The sequence below is a fragment of the Neolamprologus multifasciatus genome, chromosome 9 (genome assembly GCF_963576455.1).
Source record: "Neolamprologus multifasciatus chromosome 9, fNeoMul1.2, whole genome shotgun sequence".
Classification (NCBI taxonomy): domain Eukaryota; kingdom Metazoa; phylum Chordata; class Actinopteri; order Cichliformes; family Cichlidae; genus Neolamprologus; species Neolamprologus multifasciatus.
Window position 1 is genome coordinate 12,173,070 of NC_140447.1, and position 21,042 is coordinate 12,194,111.

Consider the following 21,042-nt stretch of genomic DNA (forward strand, 5'->3'; position numbering starts at 1 on the left):
CATAGAACAGTCTTGCCAAGAGGGGTCACCGGGGGGAGCAGCACATTTTTTTGGGGGGGTGGGCATATTTAGTAGTGAGGAAGTTGCGCCTGGACAGGTTTGGATGGGTGAGTGAGAGCTGCTGCTACCAGATATGTAATAGGGCTGCAGGAGCAAAAGCTGCTATTCAGAAGAGAAAGAATGTGTCATTTCACTGAAATTACATTTTACGCTAATAATTTAATTTCTCTGTATTACATTTTAAATGTAAGTACTTCCAGTTGAGTTTGGACTCTTTGCAGTGTCAGATGGTTTACAGAAAGACATGACAGTAAGTGACCCAGCCCAACTTCTGTAAAGAAGAGCAAAGCTAAGACCTTAAACATTAAAAAAGCCTTTTGATAAATTCTTTAATGGTTCATCGCTGAGGAAATGCCTCTTACATTTTTGTAATTCTCTTTCACACCTTCACACGTAAAATAATAAAAACAAACCTGAGAGTTTTTTATTATCAACTTAGAATGTTAGTTGTGTCCGATGCTTTATGAGCTTTTGGACCGTAGTTCTGACACGTCTGACTTTTAGCAGCTCTTATTCACTGAATGAGCTGTTGCCATTCTTCCTTTCACTGAAGTGTAACTTGAGCTGGCTTTTTGACGATCTCCTTGCTATTGTCCCCAATGACAGATAACTCACAGACAGTCTCAGTGATGCCTGTCAGAGATGCCCATCTACCAGTTATGAATAAAACTTAAAGTGTATTCACAGCTTTTATCTAAAAATTGTACCATGTATACCAGTGCATACATTTTAAAGTTTTTTTCATAGTAGAAATGAATGAATAAATACAGTAAACAGAAAATGTAGATGATAAAAACGACATTGAATAGTTTCTAATTCCATTTTATTTGCTTTCCTCTTCAGATTTTTGTAGGAATTTGACTTTTTCTAATATGCTGTTATCATTTTTAGTTTGCATCTCCTGCCTCTAACTAAAGAAGACCAACTATTCAATTCAATTTTATTTTATTTATATAGCGCCAAATCACAACAAAAGTCGCTTCAAGGAGCTTCATAGATACAGAGAAAAACCCAACAATCATATGACACCCCCCCCCCCCCCTATGAGCAAGCACTTTGGCGACAGTGGGAAGGAAAAACTCCCTTTTAACAGGAAGAAACCTCCAGCAGAACCAGGCTCAGGGAGGTGCGGCAATCTGCTGCGACCGGTTGGAGTGAGACAATGAAGACAGGATAAAAGACAACTATATACTGCATAGACTCATAAGGATCACCCCCTTACACTATAAAGTATATTGTGTGTCAAGCTAAGCCAGCTGGCAGATCAGATTTTTAGAGACAGTGAGAGGGCTTTCCAAAACAGATCAGAGAGATTAAACACCAATTCACACTGAGATATGATCAGGCCACCGCTTTATGTGCCGTCACGCTTCGCAAAATATAGACCCAGCAGAAATAGTCCTGTAGACTGATGAGCTTACATTAATGGAAAAATGTTTTATACCTATAATCACATCATTCAATTAAACATCAAATTTAAGACTGTGTGTGTATATCATTGTTTTTGTACCGAGAATGAAAATTGCACCAAATGTCAAAGCAGTAAGGCTGAAATAATCACTCAGTTTTCACTAAAGACCATCACTTTATTTTCACGACTCAGCCACTTATTTAATTTGCTTAGTGAAGCAGCACAAAGAGACAACATCTGTTATACAACCCTGCGCATAATGGGGATTACAACGATTCGTTAGTATTTTAATCAAACTTGTTTAATTGTTTGCTTAGGTTAGCGGAAAATCCTTTCTATCTGCATTTCAAGAAAATCAGTTTTCCACACATCCATTTTACAAATATGCCTCCAAAATGTGTACGGAATAGGAAACGTGGATCATTGGGGTATTGATTTGGATATAGATAAACCCCAAAAAGCCTTGTTAGCAACTGTGAGGGGAATATGTGAATAATATGACTTTAAAATCACCAAGAAACTTCTAGGCCAACTAAACCCAGAGTTGCATGACCTCTAAAACATCATGGAGCACAGGACAACGAGGACAACATGCATGAAAAAGAAGATGCTGAAATTCCTGCAGAACAAACAGACAAAGAAGAACGGACAGGAAGAAACTTCCAAAGTGATTCTTCAAATGAAGCGTATACATCAAGGTGCCCGAGTCAAAGCTGCCCACATCATACGTTTTTTTAATCAGTTTTATTTGACATGAAATCAGGCTATAGTTAATTGCATCACACTCATAATTGAACACATCATCAATGTTGTCAGACATAACATTATTCGAGCCAAGTTAATCATAGTGATAATAATTATCAGTGTATAAGTGTTAGGATTTGAGTGCAACGTACACAGGAAAAGAAAAAAGATGTACCAAAGGCTGACGGGGAAAGAGACCATCAGCTGAGGTGTGCGTCCTTCATAATTAGTGCTCAGTGCTCAGAGTCCAAATTAACCAAAACCTCCGTCCTGTTTAAAATCACACACACACAGATTCACACAGGTGTGAACTTGAGGGGGGTAAAATACACTCATACACACACGGTTGAATTTGTGCCATACGTGATACGGCTTCAGCCAGCATACAGACTGAAAACCTCGCAGGAGCGTGCTTGAGGAGGAGGAGGAGTCAGGGGTTAATTTGGAGCTCCGGGGCCCTCTGCAACTCCCATTCAAATCCAATGGAGTGTAATCATCAGGTCCTTTCTCCAGCATGAATAAACATTCATTTAAAAAATAACAGACGACCTCCGTCATAACTCCACGTTCAGCTTCAGAAAAAATAAAGTAAGTGTGCTGGTTTAAAGCACGTCATCGTTTAAAAACTTCTACTACAGTTTGTGGTACCCGTCTGTTCTCTTACAGCTGAGACTGGTCATCTAGAGACGTATTGACTAACTATTAGCTTCTGAGGACATACATAAAAAAAGCCCTTCAGTGATTTCAGACATGCAGATAGGAATGTTGTGACGGTCAACAGCTTCACTGTTATTGAATAATGACACCAGAGAATGGAAGGTTCATTCCATGTCAACCCAATTTAGCTTAATGCTTCTGGATAATTTACTAATTAAGCTTAAGAACAACATAAATATAAACAGACATATAAATACCGCTGGCTCCAGGCCAGAGTCAGTGAGTGGATTTCCACCATTTGTTCTCTGTTCAGAGAAGTTTTAGCCTTTGTTCCAAATATTTATAATAGCTGACTTGTTCTTCCCTTGATTTTGAAGACTTCAATCAAATGATTCAACATTATTTAAAAAAAAAAAAAAAAAAGGAAGAGAGAAAAAAGATTCAAAGTGCTTTTCCCCACTGCATAGCGTACTGTACTGTAAGGATCCAGCCACAGGGTCTGCTTTAACAAAACTCAGATGCCCCAGGAAGTTAAAGAAACTAACTCTAGAGTATTTACAAGGCGTTTAACCCCGACAATCCTGTCAAGTGTTACATCACATGTCTGAGAACTGTGGTTCCTCCTCCGCTCGGAGAGCTAGACGGTTTTACGACAAAGGTCACAGAAAATGGTACAAAACTGACTTTTGTACAGCTCTGAGGACATGTTGTGTCGTCATACGCAGCAAACACACGCAAAAAAAAGAAAACAAACACATGATTCCAGGTTAAAACAAATGCTAGGAATAACCGACGACTACTCTTCAAGTCAAATATGCTAAGCAGCTAGCATCTCTGTGATGGACACACTCAGGATGGAGGATGGCGTGCAGTGCTGGTGTGTTTCACGCGGCGGGGGCTGGAGCCGCCGTCTGGCCAGAAAGAGATGGAGATGCGTGTGAAGATTGTGTGTCTTCACAAGGACATTAATGCACATCTGAACGGCGGGAAAAAGAGAAACACGAAGCAGCTCCACCCAATCGCTAACGTCTGTAGCAATGATATGTTAAAAAGCTGAAAGTCTGATCGCTGTCATCAGTGTCGTGGATGCTGATCGGTGATGATCTGTTGCAGCCCTTTTCTCTCCGTCGCTCTGGGTTACCTATTAGGTTTTTATATTGCTTTGTCTGTCCTCTACATGAACATGATTGATGAAAAATGTCCTGGCTGTAAAAGTGAGTGGTGTTAACAGAGTCCGTCCCTCTGTGTATTTTAGGTCTCTGGGTTGGGGGTCGCCAGCAGCGGCACATTGTCCCGTCTCCTCCTGCCCAGCGGGGGGCGTCTGTACTGCTCACCGTCGGCCAGCGTCTGGGGCAGAGGCTTCCTCTTGCTCTCGGGCAGCAGCAGGATGGACAGCACAGCCAGCAGAGCCAGAGAGGAGTAGACGACGTGGTGCAGGAAGTAGCCGTAGTGATTTCGCAGGTCCATGAGAGGGGAGCTGAGACGGCCCACACAGCCCAGAGCGAGCACGGCTCCTACACCGCTCCCTCTGCACACACACACACACACACACACACACACACACACACACACACACACACACAGTTAACTGACAAGATTTACTTACACTTACTACAATTTCTGCTTATCTTTTCATCAATTATCATTTTTATAATAATAATAATAATAATGGATTGCATTTATATAGCGCTTTTCCAGACACCCAAAGCGCTTTACAATTCCACTATTCATTCACACACTGGTGCAGGCAAACCACAGTTGTAGCCACAGCTGCCCTGGGGCAGACTGACAGAAGCAAGGCTGCCATATCGCGCCATCGGCCCCTCTGGCGAACACCAGTAGGCGTGAGGGTAAAGTGTCTTGCCCAAGGACACAACGACCAGGACAGAGAGAGCTGGGGGATCAAACTGGCGACCTTACGGTTACAGATGAGCTTCCCAACCCCCTGAACCACAGTCGCCCCATTTTTCTAGTTTTCTTTAATGGTAAACATGCTGACTCAGTTAAGCCTTTTGTTGATGACTCTATAACTAGGTTCAGCTAACAAAGCTGTTGTGTTAGCCCAAGCTTATTGTAGTTAATTACAACTAAACTAAATGTGAAAAAAACATTTTAAGTCAAAAATAAAATAAAAAAAATTTGAAAAAGAATCTAAAATTAAAATTTTGTGAACTTAAAAACTTCTTAGTTTTAGTATCTGTTAGTTTGGCCAAATTTATTATCCCACCTTGCATCATGAGGCCGCCACACTCACGATTATTGAGACTTTGGACGCGAGCTTTCAAACAGTGTGTTTTTTGTTATGCCTGTACTGATGTTCCTAAATCTTGCCTCTGGTATGATCCCTGAACACATTAATACTTGATAAATAAATAAATAAATAAATAAGCAAAAAATAAATAAAACTAAAGGCTAAACTGAAATAATATAATATAACTAATAATATAATAACTATAAAGATTTGATGAACCCAAACTCATTAAAAGTCTCAGCTTATTACATCTGTTACAAATAATGATTTTTTTAGGGGGAACCGATGCCTCCTTTTCAGGCCTCGGGGAGGTTTTCGGAGCAGGTCGTCCTTCCCGTCGTCTGTTGGGCGCTGATTGTTTTGCCCTCACACAGAGTTAGAAACGATGCTTGTTTGTAGATCTCACTGTATTTCAAAGTATTCTCATCTCTCTTCTCCACAAAGTCAATTATTTTCTTAGATAACAGATCGATTTTTTTTATACTAAATCTGGAAAAATACTTCCATTGTTTTTGAAACTCCTCCTACTTAGAAAGACAGCTGTTGTTGTGGTATCAAATTGTTTGATACATTTCACATGTTGTGATTCATTCTGGCAGCCCGCACACACTCTTACTGACAGAAAAACATCAATGCCTTCTACGCTGGCATTTGTTTTTCACCTACACTACAAGAAGGACAACATCGTAGTAAAAGAGCTGCAGAGTGACTGTAGAGTGCTGCTGTGTTACCTGATGATGGTAGGCATGACCTCTGCAGTGAAGAGGATGCAGAGGGAGGCGGTGGCTTGGGAAGAGAAGAGACCCAGCACTGAGAAAATCGTGATGGCCGTCTCACTGAGATCTAACAGGGAGGAGGAGAGCAGGGATAACCTTTGAGGTGTAGCATTTCTACCATGCAGATAATCTATCATGACATTAGTTTTTCTAATTTATAAATCAAACTGCAACATCTTGCTTCCATGAGCCTTTGCAGACTCATAGGGACCAATAAACATCCACTGAGAGGATCCACTCGAACACTCACCACTGTCCTCTCAGGCTTTGATGCATGATTAAAGCTCAGGGCCGGACACAGCTTTGACTTTGCTGTCACTGCAGTGTCCTACATAAACTGAAAGCTTTACTCTGTTTCAGCCACAAGGGGGAGACCAAGATTTGGGCAACAGCAGATGCAAGTTTCCACAGACAATGTTGTGGAGGGGGAGCAAAAATTAAAAAACACAGGTCGGGTTTTTCCATTAACAGGGCTGAGTGGTTTGCTCCTAATACACTTCATAGTGCCTGAAGTGAGAGCAGTGGGATGTGTGAGAGGGGTGGATCCAACATGGCCCCAGAATCAGCATCAAATTAAATTCCAGTCAGGATTTAAACAAACAAAGATTTTAATCCGAACATAATGGCTCTCTAACAACAGGGTACTGAAGTGAAACTGTGCCCACCTTGACTTTTATTAATAGCCTTCCTTACTTGACTCTAGATTTACTTGGAGAAAACTATTCTGCTACCAACTAAAGCCGGCTTACACTCCATGAGTCCCAGGAGGATCAAAGAGGCCAGCCCCGTCATCGTCATGGAGAGAAGCAGGATGCCGCGGCGACCGCACCTGTCTACGGTCGTCCAAAGCAACAGCCAGGCCCCACCGCCTGCACACACAGAGAGCAGGTACGTCCAATAGAAGCTGGGGGCGGTGCCCCTGACGTCACCTCGGAAAGAGCTGTAACAGTGACTAATGCCGTGAGAGATGAATCTGAGGGAGGGAGGAAGGGCAGAGAAACAAAAGAGTAAGCACTCGTGTTTCCAAACAGGTTTTAAATAGAAAAGATGAGCAAAGGTGAGTCTCGCAGCACTTTAAGCATGAAATATGAGGCAGCGGCAGCCAGAGCTGTAAATGAGACACTGCGCAAACACAAAGGAGTGACTCCAAACTGCTGCGTTGCTGAAATAATGTCAAGAGTGTGAGATGACTTACGAGGTGAAGCCGAGCACGCACATGTTCTTCCAGATGTTCCTGCTGTGGAAGAGCTCAGGGAAGGACAGGTGGGGCTTTGAGGAGGGGGCTGGCTCTGAATCCAGCTCTGCAGAGGAGAAAAGAAAAATGACAGTCGGGTAACACAGACGAGGACGGCCTGACCTGGTTCCTCGCTGATCAATCGCTCGCTGTCAGCTTATTACTAGAGGGGAAAGAGACGTGCAGGAGGACACGTGTGGAGTCTCAATCTGGCCATAAGGAGGCCATTTAATAAACTGTACAATTACAGTAGGAACCACAGTGATGTGTTCATTACATTAACATTTGTAAGCTGTGCAGAAATGTTTAATAAAGGATCCAGAACATGAGATAATTGAACTGTAAGTCAACAGCCAGCTGTGAGGTTTAAGAGAAAATGTCTTGTTGATGTCAGAGATCAGAGGAGCTCGGCCAGACTGCTCTGAGTTGATATGAAGGAAACTGAAGCTCAAATAACCGCCTATTACAACCAAGGTATGCAGGAGAGCATCTGAATGACCACAGCTAAGAGCAGCAAACTGAGATTACGATTGACAAAGCTCAGCAAAACTGCCTGCTCTCATGGGACGGGATTTCTGCCGTCACATACAGAGGGACGTGTCCGAATTTGATGTAAACATATACACATCAATCCGTCCTGCCTTGTGGCGATGATGTAATGGTGTAAAGGATATTTTCTTGGCACACTTTGGACCCCTTAGTAACAAGTGAGCATGCCTGAGTATTGCTGCTGACCCCGTCTATTCCAGAGTGTCTGACGGCTGCTTATCGCAGGACCACGTCACAAAGCTGAGAACGTCTCAGACTGGCCACCTGAACATGAAACATGAGTTCACTGTCGTTAAATGGCCTGCACAGTCACTGCAGTCTAACAGACAAACATGCACGTTTGGCTTGTGGTAGAACTGGAAATTCGCACCATGCATGTGCAGCCGACAAATATTCAGTTATCAGCCAATCAGAAACACTGAGTGTGTAAAAGCATAGGACTAAGTGGAGAGAGAAATTCAAGGCCTTTAATGGATCGTATGAAACAAATGAAACATGATGTTCTTCATCACCTCATACTGCTACACTTTTTCCGACTGAAGGAAGGATTATTTTATAGCATGCCCTTACAGCACATCTTTATCATCTTGTTGTGATAAATATAGGTCAGAGTTATGTAAGCCTCATCTAGCCTCAGGTGCTGAGATACTTCTCCAGGAGAGAAACACGGCCAGCAAATACATTCACACCATTTCTCTTTAAGACTTGTTGCTACATGAAACATTTCCGCACGTCATCAGTATTCCTGAGTGTCCTTCCTGCTAGCGTGACAGCATTACAGTAACCACCCAAATAAATCCCCATTTTAATTTGATCTGAACTGTAATCACAACAAAAGGGGATGTTCTTTGATCACTCTATCTGTGAATGCGAGCTCGACATAAAAGAATATGAACAAATTTATGTTAAAAGCTTTGTGGGGGTTTTAATACACTCAGAATGGAAGCATAAAATGTCGATTTTGCAACTATTAACAACTATCAACCTCAGTACAGCTAATGCTAGCAGAACACAGAGGTTACTGAACAGTGCAAAGTTGACACACAAACATATTTGACATGTAAACAGTGGCAGAGCTCAGTGATCGCCTGGCCTTAGGCCATCTTTTAACAGCGAGTCATTACGTCCCATTATGTTTCCATTTTAATGTAGGAACCATCCGCTCTTAATAAATCATGAATAGTAATTGAGCATCATTACCGCTCTTGGAAGTGGTGCGTGAGAGGGTCATATACATTGAAACATACGGCCACAGTTATTCCATAAATAATGCAGGCTTCGTAAGCTGAGCACCTGACGCTGAACCCTGCAGTGAGGTAAAGTGGGAATTTGTTCTTCGTTTACAGAACGAGGATCTAACGTCAGTGCTGCAAACACACCTGTGAAGCTCTCGTCGTCCCTCACGTCTCTGTTGGAGTTTCTTCTCTCGCTGAATGCGTTCATGTCTGAAGATCGCTCCGACAGAAGGAGCCAGCGAGGAGATTCTGGAAACACCCCAGGAACTCTGCAGGAGGAGGAGGAATATACTTTAACTCTTTGACCTCAGGTGACCTTTACTCAGCACTAAAACTAATTAGAAGCTTTAAGGTTTTGTTTCTTTCACCTGAATTTGCTGCTTTGGTATAAAAACTAACCACCACGGGTCACAAAGAAGCAAAGTTCTATAATCCTCTCTTATTAAAACCTGCAATTCGCTGCCAGTAATCTTTTTATAATCTCTGATAATGCGGTATGTTAGCCAGATCTACCTTAAACAAAGTAGCTCTAATATGTTCTGACACCAGCTCAGTGTGAAAAGGGGATTGGAATCAATACCATCTAACAAAGCTTTTAGCAAGTCAGCTGGCATCAAGGCACTACGCGAAACCACTCCCAGGTTCCTTCATGATTCAGAAAGTAAAAGCCTGAGTAAAAATAACAAGAGACACATTCCTACCCGTAGCTGAGAAAGAGTGTTAGTGGGGCGGACCCAGCTCCCAGCAGGCCCCTCCAAGATTGGCACCCGAGGGCCACGGCCAGCAGCAGCAGCTCCCCGGCTACAGTCGTCAGGCCAGCCAGCGTGGTGGCCATCAGCCTGAGAGACGGCTCACACAGCTCCAGACCTGAACAAACAATGTCAAAGCTGACTAATCTTTTATTTACACTTTTCAGATTCTGAAAGGTTAAACATTTAAAAAAAAGAGAATATAAATATCATGTGCCCCAAAACTTGGTTCCATTGAAATATAATGCAAGCTAGAAGAAGTAGATTTGATCCCTGGGCCTCATTAGTGGCACAAGGAAAAGGAGAGAGGAATTACTGAATTGAGACTCTCTGAGATTTCAGGTGAAGTTCAGGTAGGTGACTGTACTGTGGAGGAAACCATCGGTGCATGACTATTTGCATATTACAGTGTTTGTTCCTGTGTCATGATCCGTGGGTTCTGATGAAACAAATGACGCCCATCCTTCAAGGCTGAAACACTCACGGGTGATATACAGAGTAAGATAGACTCCCGCGCTGGCCGCCGCCAGACAGAAACGCATGACGATGAAGACAGAAGGGTACGGGGAGACGCACACGAGCACCCCGAACACCACCGAGAGGGTCAGAGAGGTCAGGAGGGTCTTGGACCTGCCCAGCCTGCAGGGAAGCACAGAGATACAGACACACGATTAAAACTCAGCAAAGTAAGCAAACCCAGATTCAAATTAACAGGGATAAATTAAGACACATGTACAGGAGCAGATGCACAACAACATAAATCACACTGTACATGCTGATAATGCAGCAGCTACTCGTGTGCTTAAATATTAACACGGAGAGGGAATAGAAGAGAAAATAGGACAGGAGTCTACTGACAGAGTTTAGACACAACAGGGAGCCACCCTTTGAAGTCTACACTTTTACAGCATCATTACCATCAATGCTGCCATTATACTTCCAGTTTCATGTAGTTTATCAGACAAACAAATTAATCAGAACAATTTAGAGCTCACATTTTCTATAAAAAAATAAATAAAAGAAAGAGTCTAAGAAATGCTGCAATCACAGAGGCTTAGGGAAGCTGCGTTTCCAAAAACAGCTCAAGTGGAAAGCACGACTGTTCACTAATGAACGATTAGCCAGGTATTGTTTGCTTGTTTAGTTTCTAACATGCAGCTTAGCAATGCTCCCTTTTCTTCTTCATGTGCCCCCAAGGAGGCACCATTAATTCACTGGTCTAAACAAACAAATGCTATGCTCAATTGGTCAGCAAATTAATGAGAGCTGTTAGCTGATTAAAGTGGCATCATCTCCCTCGCAGTTCCCCCCAAAAACTAGAGCTTCCCCTTCAAACGACACACACTGGTTCACTTGTGTGACTCATCCGAGGCCACTGAGCAAAATAAAGAATGCAAATTTAGCATAAATGTATTTGCCATTAATTGCTTGTGGGAGGTAAATTGTTTGTAATACAACCATGAGCTTTTCTTGAGTAAACAGCAGTATTTTTCCTCCATCACAAATTATATCTTACTGTGATAAATAAAAAGAGTTTATGAAATGGCATTTGGGCTGTTTGATAATAAATTTCTCTTTTGGCCTGAGGCCACAACTTGCTGTTGGATAGAGGAGGCACTGGCAGGCCACAGTAAATCTATAGCCCATTTCATTCTGCAAACCGTGCTACTTTTTCTGAGTGTGTCTCTGTGTGCTGCATGACGACTGTGAGGTAATGAAACTGCAAAGTAAGAAGAGGACAGAGAATAATGAGGAACAAAATGATCTGACAGCACAGATGTCTGCACACAGACGGGCTGGCTTTTATTGGAACATGTTCCCAGGAAGCATGCCCATGTGGGCCCACGGAGGGTAACTGTGGGTGAACTGTGGGTCTGTGCACAGGGCACGCTCACATTTATTGTGCACAGATGCCACAGCAGCGTTGTCCTTTTGGGGCGCATATATAGGCTAGTTCATGGAGGTCACGGTTCAGTTTTGTCCTTTTGGATCCCCACTATGGACACCCCACAGAAATGGGCCCCTTGTAGGTTAGCCCATAGCAGTTTGGGGTCCCTGTAAAGGGTTTTCTGTGGGAAACCCACAGTGGGCCTACAATGGGCCCCATTGGATGCTCCTCTCTGCTAAATGTGAGCAGCCCACAGTCAGCCCGCACTATGGGCTGCTTCACGGTGTCCAGATGTGCCCTACTAATCACCCCAGTACTCAGCCCACAATGGGCTGCCATTGTGTGCCGTGTGGGTCTGTCCACAGTGACCAAACAAGAAAGGCACAAACAATCTCTCCAAACTGCCTCAGTAACTTATTAACTCACTTTTTGGCTGTATGTTTTGTCCTTCCGGCTGCCGAGTGTTCATTCCTGATGTTTGCTTGCCATAAAAAACAGACCTGCAGGAAACCCTGATGGGGGTGTGTGTGAGCATACATTACCTGTCAGCGGCGTAGCCCAAGCAGAGACAGCCAGTCAGGATGCCCAGGATGAAACACACCTCCTCCACTGGGACCAGCCAGTACTGACCACACACCAGATCCCACTGTGGAGGGAGAGAGGTCTGTCAGTTAATATCCAATCAAGTTAGCAACAAGCAGTTTCATTTTCTTTGTAGATGGTTGGTCTTCCATCATCTTTCCAACAAAATCTGCAAAGCTTGTGATTGTTTAGTAACTTGTAACATTTCCTGATGGGCGTGACAGTAGACAGCCTAGCCTTCACTGAACTGCAATAAGCCTTCTCTGCTTTCTTCACATGCATTGGGTAAAAGGCCGACTTTAAACAACATCCTGCAGAACTACTCAAAATGTGGGACAGGGAGACAAGAAATAAAAATGGTGACATCTGATCGGCCTGGACAGAGGTGCAGAATCGCCATGTAAAAATACTGAAATAAACTGTTAGAAACAATGATCCCATTATTGTCCATTTTGAACCCAACTCCCAAGCAATATATTTATACACCTCACAGGTTCAGGGGACTGGTTGAATGCATCAGTTGTCACAGATTGCTTCACTGCTGATATTTTGGGGGCATTTAGCAACAAGACACCTTGTTAATTATACTTTGCCCACTTAGTGCTTTGTCGCTTTTACAGTTTCATTTGGTAAATAATTGGCGTATTCAGCAAAACTGCTGAATGGCAGCACAAGACAGTACCTCCTTTTTTTCCTCCTGTCCAGTTGAGCTAAAGATGAATTAGGTTTGATTAATGGTTAGTACTGTACAACATGGCACCAGTGTGGAAGTCTCCATTCCTGTGTCGGACAAATTTATAAGCTGAAAAGCAAAAAAGATTTTTACTTGTATAAAAGTCTCTTTCAGTGTAGTTTAGAGAAATCAGCCTTTGGCTCCTTCAACTCTAACATCACTATAACACTTTCGTAATTATTTTATGGGCTCACTCACTAGTTTCAGGTCATTAGAGGGAAAAATGCTCAGCTCAGGGATTAATAATTAACCTCACTAACCAATGGATGACATCAAGGTGACTGCCTCCATCTTGTTTGTGATCTGTGTTTTTCTTTAACTCCCTGATCATTTAACAGCATGTTATCCCCACATTTGTTCATTTAGAGGCTGCATAGTGTCTGCCATCTACTGCAGTGTAAATATAAAAATAAAGAACATCAGCCAAAGTAATTAAATCTAAATTGTTCACATCCCTCGGTAATACCACCACACAGCAGTGGAGTTAAAAGTGGCTACAACACCCTCAAAAGACAGATCAGTAGCACAGTCTAATAAATGTATAAAGGGAGCCAGTACGCTTGACTTACTAATTAATAAATGTGTTATTTGACTAATTAAATTAACAAAGTCAGAGATTTTAGTTTACAAAAAAAAAACCAACGTTTTTTTCTCTGACATTAGTTCTGGTCCATTTATGCATTTATGCAAAAATGATATATACACTCCCTGGTGTAAACACAGCTGTCTTACAATAGGGAAGAAAAGCCCATTAGACAAATACTAGAAACACAGGAAGACGTAACGACATTACACACATGCATGTGTGTGGTCACGATACATAAAGCATAGTGGGTGTATTGCTATAATCACTGGTTAGCACCGCAACAATAAAACGGTACGAGGTTCACTGAGTGGATTAGAAAACAAATGCCCGTGTGACTGCATGAAGCAGTTCAGCCACACAGAAAGTCAGCACATCTGTTAAAAAGGAAATAAAAAAATAAAGATCTCTGCTCTCAGATCCGAGTTTAATCACATTAAGCTGACCCACTGATTTGCATTTACAGCTGAGTCCTGCTAACGTCGCTTCCTGTTGGCTGCTGAAAGCAAAATGGTTTTAATGATCTAGAGGGAGACTGAGCAGAGGGCCGTGATTTTTTTTTGTTATTTAAGCAGCCTTACATAATTGGAACCCGTGCACAGAAACATTAAAGCCCGTCACATAACATCAGCTGTCCCGTTGCTGAGACACGCAGTCACAACCTTGAACACCATGTAACCCGGAGCGCTCGTACGCGTGGAATGCTGTGGAAGACGAGGATGAGGAGAAAATGCGCACAAACAAGTCCTGAAAGCTACCAGGCTGGTTTAGAGAGAGAGAGAGAGGACCAGAAAGCAGCAGGTTTGTGCCTCCAGTAATGAACAAAACCTGCAAGCATGTCCTCATAACCATCAGCATGAACAACCGCTCTAACAAACTCGCAGCTCACACGTCACAAATTCATATTTTTACATTAAACCAAAGACAAAGGATGTTAAATATCACTGTTTTATATTTCAACAGTGTGCATTAGTTTATAGATGCACAGCATAGAGGTGGTAAGTAAAGTTTGCCTGTATTAAAGTGATGGTCTTTATTGACCCGTGGCAGCGATGAGGCTGATCAGAGGCGGTCCTGCTTCCTGCTTGCCAGACTGCCAGCAAAGCAAAGCAGCTCTGGAGGAATGCTCAATCACCCTGTCAGCTAGCCTGATGAAATATGTTAGCCTGACTCTAAAAGCTCAGGGACAGAGAAGACTACAGCCAAACGCTTCTGCTAAAGTCTTCCAGTGTCTTCAGCTTGCTGCAGTGGTATGGGGTGGGTTACAAGCAAGCTGCCCTTACACCATAAATTAGAGCTGGGTGTGGTTCCCCACATGTGGGCACAAAAAAAGAAACAGGCCAAATCGTGATCAGCCTGGTGAGAAAGGTTAGCTGCCATCAAGGCTGCTAAAGACATTAAAAAGACTGGGCTGACAGTCTTTGAAACAGAGGTCTGGGTGAAAACGCACATCAGTGTATGTCAGAACATCACACACAGAGTGCCTGATATCATCAAAAACGACCGAGACAGGTTGATGACAGTAGTGGTGCCGATAACTTGCTTCATTTTTGTGAACAAAACGAGCGACATCAGTGAGAAACAAACCTCCACTAGCATAATGAGCCACAGTTCTTTTTAAAGGACAAATATTATCATATTCCACTGAAGATAATCTTTCAGCCTGCCTGCTGGCTGTGTACACACAGATTACATGAGACGCAAACTGTAGTGTAAAGACTGGAAGTTGTTCTCACAGCAGAGAAACAAATGATCAAGGCTACTCAGTTTTAACATCATAAACACTTTAAAAAAATGCACTCCTGTGCTTGTGCACGGCTTGTTCCGTCAACTTAACACTGGATTATAATGTTACAGCATACAATACGCTGTAATAGCCTTAGTTTCCGATCATTTTCTCCTCCTTCTGTGGCAGAGTTAATCTGATTGTAAGTAGGGTCAGCGAGGTGCTGATCTCTGACATTCTAGGCATGTTTCTCTGAAGAAACATGTCTTACAACATGCCAATATGACGTGGGTTAACACACATTTCTGAATGAGTCACCGGATTGTCAAAACTCGCTTTGCAACCATCATGTCAAGCAAATAGTTAAAAACAAAAACATCAAGGTGCTCTTCTCCTCATGGTCAAACTGGTCAAATGAAAGAGGAATAAGCACTGGCTGCTTAAAGATCCACAAAATAAGCTTTGATGTGTGAAATTAGCACCTTTGAGGTCTGACCTCTGACAATTCAGACAACACATCCCTGAAAGCTCTCTCTCTCTCTCTCCACCTTGATGGCATCGATTGAACTCACATTTGTCAAAGACTCTGTGTCTATTACCCATCTTGGCTCAACAATCCTCCACACGGCCAGAGCTGAATGAAAGTCTGATGATGCTGTGACATCATAGCAGTGGCCAAAACTCATCCCCAGCAGAGCTGCGAGGGCTTCGAAATGATACCAAACTACTCAGCTTTACCAGTGATTCAACCAGAGAAGGATAAAGACCCAGAGAGTGAAGGTGCTGTACTTGAACACGAAAGAAGTAATAGGTTAAGCAGTATTGCATAAGGAGCAAGAGCAGACTGGGATATGCTGTACACAGGTTATGGTTACAGTTATGACCAATCAACAAGCTCTGATTTCTTCACACACATGCATGAAGAAAACCTGCATAAAGAAGACCTCTGAAGGGTCAAAGTTTCTGCTCCGGGCTCTACAACCTTCTGTTTGGCATTTTTTCAGAACTAAGCTGGTTCAAAGGGAGCGGTGCTAAAAGTGTTTGTTCTAGACAGAAGATAAACTGCACTGAGGCCAACTATAAGATGCGGAAGGATTCTTTTTTTAACATAAACCATGCAAAGCTACTTGAGGAGGCTCGGTAAAAAAAATCCTCCGAGCATAACCGATCCATTTAAGTGTGCAATGTTGTCAACATCATGCTTTGAAAAACGGTGAAGGTAAGAGAACAGAGCTGCCATTTAAAGTTAACAAGACGACGCATTAAAAAAAAAAGTGATCCTTCAGAGGAGCTGCACAGCAGCTGTCAGGAGACTTTTTGTCCAAGTCGTTAGTATATGTGCAGCTGTATCATAGTTTTGCAGGGCATTGCAAAACAGTGAGCGTTCATGATCTGCAAGGCTATGGTGAAAAAATATAGTATCATTTTTTTTTTTTATGATTTTAAGGCCCTTAAGCTACACCTGAAAAGACCCTTCACCAAGCTAAAACAATCATCCAGGCCAAGACCATAATTAGAGAGCTTCAAGGTATCCCACAGTAAAGCTTTACCTCAGTGACGATGTTGTTCTTCAGCCCCTCTGTGACGTTGTAGTCCCATCCATTCTCGCAGTCCACCACAGCAGACTGGCTGCTATTGGTATACTGTTTACACTGGGACGGGCCCCCGCTGTCCCCGGGCCGTCGCCCCTTCTCCCAAGGTACTGAGGCGTTCAGCACTTCAGGCGATGGCAAGGGGCCCGGCAGGTGGCAGTGGTGGTGAGGGGGGAGGGTGATGAGAGGGTCCGAAGAGAGCAGGAAGGCCAGGAAGAGGTTGGGCAGGATTGAAAGTGCAATCAGCACTCTCTGCTTCTTCCGGCCCAGAGCCAGCACCATCACTTCACCGGTGGGGGGCAGCGAGGGCGGCGCGGGAATCGAGGAGGAGGATGGCGCTGGGGAAGAGGGCACAGGGGAGGAGGGGAGGGATGGAGGGGGAGCTGGGCAAGGAGATGGGGAAACTATCGGCGGGGAGTCCGGGGATGTCATTGCCGCTGGAGTACTGAAGGCAAAGAACCAGGAGGGAGGACGGTGAGCAAGCTGGTCCCCGGGCAGAAGAGTAGAGCTTCAGTAAAACTGTGTGAGCAGAAGGTTACTCGTCATTATTACAGATCAAGCATCAATATGGGACACAGATATGACACTCTGACATGTCAACAACGACACAGTCCACTTAGCTGCTTCAGTTTCAAAGCTAAGCCCATCTTAATAGAACAAACGCATCCACTGTTTATAGATAATAGATAGAGATAATGTTATCCGCCAGTGCTGCTGTGATATCGGAAGAGACTTCCTTTCCTGTGTTACAGATCCTCTCGGAGCTCTCTGCATCACGCAGCAGAGTAGCCACCACTTTGATATCATTAATATGTAATATTCACCCAATTTTTCAATATCCTGCCCTAAACATTAGCATCAGCTCAAGAAATCCAGCACTACTCAGGCTCTACCAGGAATTCTTCATCAATTCCTCTTTCAATTTCCAACAACACAAAAGAGATCCTACATTTCCCATGATGCAACTCGTAGCTGCTCTCGTCGCACCTCCAACTTTCTGTTTCTGTCTTTGAACACAGGCCCAATTCATGAGAACCCCTGAAGGTATCACTGCATGCTAGTTTTGAAGTGATCACAATGTGTGTGAGTGAAACAGCAGCTCTGTTGGACTGCACGCTGCATAAACTTTGCAAAGTTTTACGATGACAGGTCAGTGAGGCAGTGCATTTACTCCAGGCACTGCATTCGTATTTATGTGACATCGTCAAACAAAAACTAAACGCTCCGTTTAACCTGATACAATCAGAGCTGTGTGTGTGTGTGTGTGTGTGTGTGTGTGTGTGTGTGTGTGTGTGTGTGTGTGTAAACACCTGTACAGAAAAAGAACGAGATTCTTTCAAAACAAAGCCTGATTATCACGAAGCCACTGTGCGAAGCTCAGTGTGGGATTTTTAGACAAAACCACCAATTTTAATAGCATCACATTGAGCTTTAGGGAAGTATAATATATATATCCATTACTATTATAATCCATAGCACAAGAAATGTCAACATAAGCCTCTAATTAGTGTGTAGAAACTGTCAGCTACTGGCTATAACACATTTCACAGACTTTGTGATGCCAGTCACAGCCTGACATGTTGTTGTTTACCCTGAGCTAAATGGAAAAGCGGTGGGTGTTCTCAGGGACCCCACTAGCAGCCCTGAGTGCTCCCCCTCAGCAGCAGTCTCCTCTGCAGGTGCACATGGTGCCCCTCCGTGGGTCAACGTCATCGTGTTTTCCTCGCACAGGGCCAGGAAGTGTTGCTAAGAAAAAAAGGAATCCCACAGGGTTATATAAGAGCTTTCGCGCGAGGAGGGGAAAGGACACGGGGGGGGGGGGGGGGGGGGGGGAACAAAGAGGGAGGGGGCTGGCTGAGGCTGTACGCCGGACAGAAGAGGAGCAACGAAGCAACGAGGGAGAGAACAGCAGCGTGATGTAGGGGCGTTAAAGCAGCTGGGCCGGGCGGACTGAGCAGACACCTGCCCCGGCACACTGGACCAGCACACACAGCCAGTGTTACACACCCCTGTGCGGCCTCAAAACAAAGCGCACACTGTTACTCACCCTTTAAAGCGACGCTAACTGTGAGCCAAAATCCTGCCACCCGTCGTCTCTCTGAAACATCCCAAACATCGCGGGCTTAAGAGAGGAGGACAGCGGATGAGTTTCACCGCGTTCACACCGTCTCCTCCGCTCTGTCTGCCACACAAACAGACATGTCTGTCCCGGAGAAGTACCGCAAGGCTCGGATGAACACAATCGTTTGCCTTTGACACAGGCAAGGACACCGGACTCTCCGTTAGTCCCTAAACACAGCCAACGTCCCTCCGCCGCGTGAGCATATGATGATGCCGCCGGAGGAGGGGTTGATGCTCCGCTTGCTCCTTCACTCCCACCGTCGGTTGCTGTGTAACGGTGTTGTTTAGTCCAAGTTTATCCCTGCCGACATGACACAGAATAATTCAACAATAACGCACAACTGTGCCCGGTATCACCTTAAAGGGGCAGGCGTCGGCAGGAAGTGGAGCGAAGGACAAAGACCGGGTGGAAAACTGCGGAGAGCCGTGTCTGTTTAAAGGGCAGTAGCTCCGCCAGCGGCGAGTCTCACTTCGAGAAGAATCGGCAAACATCGCCAGGGCGACAGCCCCCCTCCCTCCGCCCGCTCCACTCAACCAAAGATCGTGTATGAGGAATGAGGCGATGACTCAGCAACAGATTTAGCCACATTGGAGAAGGATTAGTTTTATTAACAAATGATTTTTTTTTAAGCAAAAGCATGAAATTATTAGAATCAGTAGTTGTATTAAACACTTCTGTTAGGAATTATTTTATTACAGGGTTAATTAATGAATCACTCGGATAAAAGTCTTAGCGGGAGGAAACTTGTTGCTCAGTAAAAGTAGCATACAAAATCAGCAGCGGAGTGAGATATCTGTTTATGAGTGCTCTCTCTCTGTCTCCTGCAGAATGCCTGCATGGTGCTGCCTGCCGCATGGTGGAGCCATAAATCATAGAGAAGAGGCAGGTGTGAGACAGCGGCACGGCTACAGAGCTGCTTTCAGGTGAAAAAAAAACGAGAGACAGTCCATCATAACTTATTTATGATATAATTTAAATGTGCACCCACTCTAATGGTTGATAGTCCAGAAGAAATCTGTGATCCACCATATTATCTTATCCTATTATCTTATCACAACAGATTTCATTAGTGCATCCACATGTTTCATCATGACTCCTGATAGTTTTAATCTGCAATAGAGGACAAAATATCCATTGGCACACAAAGATAACAGCACTTTGTGCTGTGTCAGCCGGTAATGACTGAAAGGCTACACATGATGGCACCATCACGGTTTGTTCCTCTGGTGATGCAGCAGCAGCCCGCCATTAGTGCAAGAAGTCTGACTTCAGTAGATGTCACTTGATGCTACTGTAAATGTAAAGAAGTCTGTGGTGGTGCTTTAAACAGCAGGGGTTCCGCTTTATTCCAAGTCACTTATTCATGCCATGCATTTGAACTGCGAGTACTCATTAGGTTGTGTTTGTTTTAATCAAAGATGGCGACAGCTTCCACTTTCCCTTGAAGTGTTACATGCGAGCTTTTCAACAGTTAGAGGGCCTCTGTTGGAAGCTGTGAATGATATCAAATAAAAACAAATGGTATAAAGTAGAAAAATTAGCCTTCGCGTCATAAAAGCACCTTCTCTTATTGATTGTCTTAGTGAGACCAGTAAAAACATAGATCTCAGCCCTTAGAGTCTTTCTAAAGCTAAGAAACAGTATCTCTGACTGCAGTGCTTCGCAGCGAGCGGAAGTACTGCAACAAGTAGTGAAACACTCATCCTGGCCATATTTGGACTACAGATCATACTGCTTTGTGTGTGCACGCGTCTTGATGATCTCTGGAGACAAAAGTCCAGCCGAGCCATCCAGAAAGCACACACACACAGCAGCAGCAGCTTTGAGATTGGAGCTACTTCAGTGGGGCTGTGCGGTTCGTATGGTCTGCAGCTGTTGAGTAACGCGATAGGGATTAGGTGAAATACGGTCTTTCTTCACTCTGTGGAGATGTTGCAGTCCTGGGACCACAGATTGCCCCACACAACACTGTGGGACATTTCAACAGACATGGTCACACAAGAAATCTTCATATGCCTCTGAGGACGCAGCAGGCTTCATGAAGCCCCCATCACACTTTCACTGTCCTTTCTGATTAAAAGCCAAATACATAAAGATAGTTCTACACATGCCCCCCCCCCCCTCCCTCCCAGGGGGCATATATTTACACA

General features: G+C 43.9%; 1 protein-coding gene and 1 long non-coding RNA gene across 4 annotated transcripts in view; one reads left to right on the forward strand and one right to left on the reverse strand.

Moving 5' to 3' along the window:
* The window catches only part of LOC146511133 (uncharacterized), a 31,702-nt gene extending 16,913 nt beyond the window's left edge, over positions 1-14,789 (forward strand). The window contains exons 4-5 of one of the 2 annotated variants that reach the window (XR_014876144.1): positions 4,128-6,002; positions 6,603-14,789. This is a non-coding gene — a long non-coding RNA (uncharacterized LOC146511133). Of the gene's footprint in view, positions 1-4,127 lie in introns of both variants that reach the window. The other variant, XR_014876143.1, reaches the window with a different exon arrangement.
* On the reverse strand, positions 3,281-19,378 carry slc22a17 (solute carrier family 22 member 17). Of its 2 annotated transcripts, XM_085172958.1 has the most exons (11): positions 18,818-19,378; positions 18,362-18,516; positions 16,729-17,289; positions 12,097-12,200; positions 10,151-10,305; positions 9,619-9,784; positions 9,062-9,186; positions 7,095-7,200; positions 6,649-6,872; positions 5,855-5,966; positions 3,281-4,400 (listed from the first exon to the last, which is right to left on the reverse strand). In XM_085172958.1, the coding sequence occupies exons 3-11, from the start codon at positions 17,200-17,202 to the stop codon at positions 4,124-4,126; spliced, it is 1,743 nt and encodes a 580-aa protein (XP_085029084.1). In that variant the 5' UTR covers positions 17,203-17,289; positions 18,362-18,516; positions 18,818-19,378; the 3' UTR covers positions 3,281-4,123. The 2 variants fall into 2 exon arrangements, with proteins under 2 accessions (XP_085029084.1, XP_085029083.1); XM_085172957.1 differs by lacking the exon at positions 18,362-18,516.
* Between the last annotated feature and the right edge of the window lie 1,664 nt (positions 19,379-21,042).